The 6,957-nt window shown below is 58.6% G+C and overlaps 1 protein-coding gene across 1 annotated transcript in view; it reads left to right on the forward strand.

Moving 5' to 3' along the window:
- The window catches only part of PSD4 (pleckstrin and Sec7 domain containing 4), a 19,016-nt gene extending 13,888 nt beyond the window's left edge, over positions 1 to 5,128 (forward strand). Inside the window, exons 8-14 of the mRNA XM_011377886.2 lie at positions 851 to 894; positions 1,268 to 1,428; positions 2,349 to 2,419; positions 2,543 to 2,691; positions 3,134 to 3,278; positions 3,436 to 3,579; positions 4,865 to 5,128. Of these exons, the coding sequence (XP_011376188.1) occupies positions 851 to 894; positions 1,268 to 1,428; positions 2,349 to 2,419; positions 2,543 to 2,691; positions 3,134 to 3,278; positions 3,436 to 3,579; positions 4,865 to 5,122 (972 nt within the window). The 3' untranslated portion in view covers positions 5,123 to 5,128. The remainder of the gene's footprint in view (positions 1 to 850; positions 895 to 1,267; positions 1,429 to 2,348; positions 2,420 to 2,542; positions 2,692 to 3,133; positions 3,279 to 3,435; positions 3,580 to 4,864) is intronic.
- Positions 5,129 to 6,957: the final 1,829 nt, after the last annotated feature.

Genomic DNA, 6,957 nt, shown 5'->3' on the forward strand with positions numbered 1-6,957 from the left:
AGCTTGGGTTTTTTAGTGTGTGCACGTTCTCAGCCCCCACCCTGGACCTACTGACCCAGCTTGCTGGGCTGGGACCCCCAAAATGGTCATGATGCTTCCAGGTGGTTCTAAGGCCTGCAAATTCTGAGAAGCGCTGAGTGAAGGAAGGCAAAGCTGCAAGAGACGAAAGTCTGTGTGTGGTGGGGTGGGCAGGTGCTCCGGGTTTGAATCCTGGTCTTGGCAACTTACCCCTCAGAGACTCGAGTTCTTCCTGGGGCAGAGGCACTTACAGTGTTGGTGTCACCATGAGACACAGTGTCCGGGACAGACTTGGCACCGTCAGCAGTTGTAGCATTTGTCCTTATCTATTTAGTCAGCATTTGTGGAGTACTTACTAGGAGCCAGGCATGGCCAGGGGTATGAAAGCTGGCGGATGTACAAATGAGCACTCTGTTATATCATCTCAAAGCTCAGTGCTTCATTCATTCATTCATTCATTCATTCACCCTGCATTTACCGCCCCATTGGTGAACCTTCCTGCTGTCAGCTCCCTCCGGGAAGGACAGCATGTGGGTGATTCATTTCCCTTTGAGAGAACCAGGTCAGGCCTCCCTGAGCTCAGGCAGGGATGAGGACTGCTGTCGTCACCCCGTGTCTCCAGCTCCCAGCACAGTGCCTGGCATGTGGCAGTGTGTGACAAATTCTCCATAAGTTGTGTGTGTGCACAGATGTGGGGACAAGCTCCCCATAGCTTAAGGGAGGAGGGCAGCTGTGTTGGTGGTGGAAGACACAGGCTGCAGCAACCCCCTCAGATGGAGTTTGGGGCCCGTAGCCCAAGGCTCCCCTGCCCACTTGTGTGCTTCTATTCCAGGCCCTGTACTGGTCCATCCGGAGCGAGAAGCTGGAGTGGGCTGTGTGAGTGAGGGCCCCTCTCCTCTCATTCCTCTCTCCTCTCATTCCTCTCTCCTCCCTCCTCTCCCTCCCCAGCCCACTTGAGAGGGGAGATTCAGGGCCCTGGGCCATGGCTCCTCTGAGTGGGGCTGAGCTAGAAGCAGGGTCCTGGGCCAGTCTCAGAGAGACTCTAAGGGCCCAGGTGACACCTGGAAGAACCCGGAGAGGGGAGATGGGGGAAATGACAGGAACTGATTGGTTGGCTTTGAAGGACCCTTTTTGGGATATCCTGAGTGTGGCTCCCAGCAAGACAGAGGGTGGGGGCTCTGAAGTGGCAGGCGCCTCCTGGTGGCCTCTGTTCAGTCAGCACCCCAGCAGCCTGGCTCTCTATGTCCAGGGACGAAGAGGACGCAGCCAGACACGAGAAGGCCCGGCCGGCCCCTCTGGCCAGCAAGACGAGCAACCCCCTCCTCCAGCTGGTCCAGGACCCGACGGTGCCCACCTATAAGCAGGGCGTCCTGGCTCGGAAGATGCATCACGATGCAGACGGCAAGAAGAGTGGGTGCCTGCTGCTGTGTGGGGCCTCTGTGCACGGGGGTGTACGGGGGACTCTGCTTAGGGGCACCTGCTCATTTGTGCACGGGTTGAGGACAGGCAGCCACATTTCTTCCTCAATGGTGGCCATGTGCCAGATGCTGTGTGAGGTGCCCACCAGGGGTGCAGACACAGGAGGGGCCTAGTATTCCTGCCCCCAGAGCCCCCAAGGTGAGGCAGGGGCTGAGTGGTGTCAAGAGGCCTAAGTCAGGTATGAGATGTATGGAGGAAGGCAAGGTTTGGGATTATTTTGGGGGTGGGATGTGTTTGTGGGGGACAGGACGGTTAAGACTTCTGGGAAACGATGGTATCTGAGCTGAACCATGGAAGGTCTGGGTAATTGAAGGTGGGTAGAGGGCATCCCCCACAGAGAGAGGAGCAGGCGCAGTTTGCTCCAGATGTGGGGCATGTAAAAGAGAATGATGCACTTAGGCCAGAACATCCGGATTTGCATTCCGGTCTCATTCACAGACCAGATGGGTAGAGGCTTTAGAGCAGGGCAGCAGGTGACTAGAGCAGTCATGAAGTCTCAGAGAAGATGAGTGTGGACACCACCAGGAATCTGGCACCCCTTGGGGCCTGTGCGAATAAGGCGGGCTGAGGGCCAGGCCCTGTGTTACTCCAGACAGGTTCCCAAAGCCAAGATCATCTTGCAAGGGCCAGAATGATTTCTGAGAGGGGCTGTGCTCGTGGGTGGCTGTGTCAGGACAGGGGACAGTCTGTCTATCTGAGTGTCATAACTAGTTCCGTGTGTGAGACGTGGTCCTTGCCTATTTGTGACTGTGTGTGCGTGCTTCTTCGTGCTTATGTGCACCTGCAGGGGGAGGGGGCCTGGGTGTCTGAGTGGGGTGCCCCACCCACCTGTGTGTGTTCTCCTGGAGCAGCGCCATGGGGCAAGCGCGGCTGGAAGATGTTCCACACCTTGCTGCGAGGAATGGCCCTCTACTTCCTGAAGGTAAGAAGGGAGCGGTCATCTCCTTCCTGATGGGCAAGGTGGGGAACCAGGAAGGGCTCGCATGTTTGGGAGGGTGGGCAACTGCTGACACGGTCTTTTTGTGAGCCCTGTACCCTGTGGCAGGGAGAGGACTACGGTCCCGAGGGGCAGATGGTTGATGAGCCTGTGGGAGTGCACCACTCGCTGGCCACCCCGGCCACCTATTACACCAAGAAACCACACGTCTTCCAGCTGCGGACTGCAGACTGGCGCCTCTACCTCTTCCAGGCACCGTGAGTCGGGTTGGGAGACCAGCAGGGGGCCCCAGTCCCCTGTTCCCTGAGCCCTGTTCACCTCTGGCCCTGCTGGCCCTGGGAGCTTAGATGGGCAACTGGAGGGGGTCTGGGGCTGCACCTCACTTCCCTGCCCGTTGCCCCCTTGGCCCCTGTGTGCTTGCTCCTTGCAAGCCCAGATCAGCTTCCCCGCTGAGAACAGAGGGTTCCAGGAAGTCACTCCCATCGTCATTCTTTGGCATCCGATATACACCAACTGCCTTCTCAGACTTCCCTGTTTGGTGGATGAGAAAAACCACTGGCAGAAGTAGACCACTCTGCCAGCGGCAGGGCTTCTGGCTCTGGGGGACCTGGGCCTGAGCTGCTGGGAGGACCTAGGAGGTGGGGGCGGGGATTGGGCCAACTCTGGGGCCCTAGGCACCCACTGCCTCTGCGCCTGTAGCACCGCCAAGGAGATGAGCTCCTGGATCGCGCGTATCAACCTGGCCGCTGCTACGCACTCGGCGCCGCCCTTCCCCGCCGCGGTGGGCTCCCAGCGAAGATTCGTGCGGCCCATCCTGCCCGCGGGCCCCGCCCAAAGCTCCCTGGTACGCAGGGCCGCAGAGCGGTGCGTGTGGCGGGTGGGCGGGGTGTGCGCGACCCTAGGACCAGAGCTCGGCCGGGCGCGGGCCGAGCGCGGGCCTACGGGAGGCACTGCTGTGCACGTGTGTCCCTGTCGGCTTCCTCTCTGCCTTGGGCTTGCAGGAGGAGCAGCACCGATCCCACGAGAACTGCTTGGACGCTGCCTCCGACGACCTGCTGGACCTGCAGAGGAACTTACCGGAGGGGCGCAGCCGCAGCCGCGAGCTGGAGGAGTACCGCCTGCGGAAGGAGCATCTGGAGCATGAGGTGAGCATCTATCTGCCTGCAGCCTGTGCCCCCAGGCTGAGAAGTGCCATGGACAGAAAAGGTGTCCTCATGTCCTCGGACCGAGCAGACTTTTGGCTGACACATTCTCAGGGGACGCCACGGTTATCTTTTCCTTCTAAATGGTATACTTGGCTTTTCTTAAGGTGAAGGAAAAGCTATCTTAGCGAGTTATTCCCATAGTGCCTACCTAATAGTGACAGGGTGTACGCGGGGGACCTGGATTATTTTATAGTTATCCCAGTGGGCTGGGGTAGGGGCTATGATCCTTGTTTCATAGATGAGGAGCCCGAGGCCTAGAGAGAGCAAGGAGCTTGTCCAGTGGTGACTCTGCGTGCTCCTTCAGTCATTTGCGGCCTTAGCTAAGGAGTGACCATCATTCACTCCCTGACTGATGCAGAGACTTTTTGAACACCCCCCCTCCCCAACTCTGCTTTTGGCCTGACCTGTGCACTGTCTGAGACCTAATCGGGAAGGGTGAGTGAGGGGCAGCGTGACAACAGAGGGGGCAGAGGCCATTCCAAGGCAGATGCCAGAGAAGGGAGCCTCAGTGTTGCCACTGGCTGTGCCCATTGGGCCCTCGCGCTGCCCTCTTCCTTCCTGGCCGTCCCTCTGTTGCATCCATGGCTGTGAGCCCCAGTGTGGCCGATAGGACCCAGCTCTGCCTGCAAAATTCCAGCCCCTCCTCACAGTTGACTAGCAGGACCTTCAGCAGCCACTGGCCCTCATGAGGTCACCTTTCTCTCTTTATAAGCGGAGACAGTGCCCTACCTGACTTCCCAGGCTGGGATGATGACCCACTGGGATGGAGGAGGGAGAACACTGATTGAGCAAACTGCGAACCAGGCCTGGAGGATGTGAGTCACAGAGGCCATAGTGGAGTTGAGCAGACAAGGGGAGGGCATTCGGCACCCTGCTCTGCCACTTGTCAAAATGCTGGTCAGTGTGGACAGCCACCTCTGTTCAGGACTCAGACCGGTGGGTCACGGGTCTTCAATGTCTTGGACCTGCTGGTTCCAGCACTCCGCCATGTCAGCAGTCGTGTTGTCACCTTGTCCAGGTTGTGGCAGGGCTGTCACACACTTCACTGTGTCTGACAGAGGCCGTTTGCTCAGGCGCAGTGCAGACGCTAGCTATCACCCACCCTCCTTCTGCAGAATCCCTTATCGCTGTAGTTCCCTGCACACGTGAGCGGTCTGTCCTCGCGATTCCAGCCTCCCACCACCTGGAGCCAGGTGGTGCTAAGGTGGGGGTACCTGTGTTGCAGAAAACCCGTTACGAGACATACGTACAGCTGCTGGTGGCCCGTCTGCACTGCCCTGCAGATGACCTGGACCTGTGGGAGGAGCAGCTGGGGAGAGAAGTCGGAGCCACCCAGGGGCCCAAGCCCGGTCTAAAGAAGTCACATTCAAGCCCATCCTTGCACCAGGACGAGGCACCCACCACTGCCAAGGTGAAGCGCAATGTCTCAGAGCGTAGAACCTACCGGAAGGTCATCCCTAAGCGGGGCCGCCAACAGCTGTGAAACAGTTACAGGGCAGACTGGCCCGCTCGGAGTCCCTGGGATGACTCCTGTGGGGAGCCTATCAGTGGCCCACAGTGAGGGCGAGGCCCCCCACCTCTGCTGGAGGACAGGCTCCTGCTCTGAGCTTTGCCAGTACTGCTATGCCCGCCCCCGTGACAGGTCCTCGGCTGCCCTGGTCCCTGGACACTCCTGAGGGGGGCGTGTAGGTCAAGGATTTGGTTACACTCGCAGTTGGTCCTATGCCACTCTCCACCCCTCCAGAAGCCCAAGTGGCCATGGTTCCTGGGCCTTTATTTGAGAATCAGAGTGGTGGGCCCTCGGCTTCCGGGAGAGCCTGGGGCAGCAGAGGCCCTGGAGGAGAATCAAGTGACCTACTGGTCCAGGCCCTGGGAGATCTCAGCCGGCCTCCTGTGACTGAGGGAGCAAGGTCGCTCAGGCCGCGGAGGGGACAGCCTTCTGGGTAGGGCTCTGGGGCCCTTTTTCCCTAGACTCATCCCTGCATCCCTGTGTCCCTGTGCCTGAGGTGGCCAAGAGTGCCTGCCTTTCATGCCCAATTGCTAACCAACAGAGCAAGGCCAATGGCCCGAAAGGGTGGGGACTCCCAGAGCTGTGCAGGGAGCCCTGGAGCAAGGGGCCTTTGTGTCCCCAGAGCCAGCTGGGCAGGAGGTTCAGACCCCTAGGGAGGCCCGGATCCCTGCCACACCTCCTTCCTTAAAGCTCCATCCCCAGGATCCTCTGGATCCCTTCCCTTCTGATGGGCTCACAGGCTTCTCTGCCGCCCCGCCTTGAGCCGCCCTCTGGCCGCTCCCAGCTGGGCCTGCCCTGGGGGTGGAGCAGGCAGTCTGGACACTCCCAAACCCGAGGCCGTGCCTGCGGGAAGGGGGCTGGGCTGGAGGAGCAGCCACCATTGTCTCTGTTCACCCAAGTGTGCCCACAGGCTGCCTGCCAAGAGGGGCCTCTGCTGCTCCCTGCCGCCTGCAGCCTGCTGGCTGGCTGATGGCTGCCTCCACAGCCAGTCTGCGGCCCTCCTCCCAGCTGTGCTTGTAAGCAGCCCTGGGGCCGGAACTGCCCCCAAGTGGGGGCACAAGAAGTGTCTGACCGGGCCTGGGGCTGAGCCAAGCACCCAATGGGTGTGCAGTAAATATGGCCTGTAAAGAAGGAGGTGTGCACGAGTGTGTAGGGGGGAAGGATCAGGCAGCTCTGAGCAGCACCACATGCATGGTGTCGGGCTGCATTCCCCTCTGCCCGGTGGCATACGCGTATCTCCGAGTGTATGTGTGTCTGCGTGTGTGTGCGTGTCTGAGTGTATATGTGTGCCTGCGAGTATGTGTGTCTGCGAGTGTGTGCGTATGTCTGTGAAGATATGCGTGTCTACAAATGTACATTTGTGTCTGTGTATGCATGTCTGTGAGTGTGTATCTGTGAGTGTCAACGTTTGCATGTGTGTCTGTGTGCCTGCAGTCGTGTATGCCTATGTTTATATGCATGTCTGTGTATCTGTGTGTGCATGTGTATTTGCGTGTCTCTGTGTCTTCATCTGATTGTGTCTGTGTATATGCATGTCTGCGTGTGTGTATGCATTCTTGTGCATGTGTGTAGAGCACTGTGTGTTTGTATGTAGGAGTCACACGTTTACAAACTGTCAAAAGCTGGAGGGCACCTCAGAATCATATTCACCAGGTCCTTCATTTACTCACTTCACAAATGATCCAGGCCACTTTTTACGGACCAGTACTCGGGGGTTCAAAACTGAATTGAACATACCCGTGACTTCTCAGAGGTGGCAGTTCTGCCCTGTGGTTCCCAGATGTTAGCAGAGAGACACATTCATCTTG

Source organism: Pteropus vampyrus, unplaced genomic scaffold, assembly GCF_000151845.1.
Source record: "Pteropus vampyrus isolate Shadow unplaced genomic scaffold, Pvam_2.0 Scaffold323, whole genome shotgun sequence".
In the NCBI taxonomy this organism is placed as follows: domain Eukaryota; kingdom Metazoa; phylum Chordata; class Mammalia; order Chiroptera; family Pteropodidae; genus Pteropus; species Pteropus vampyrus.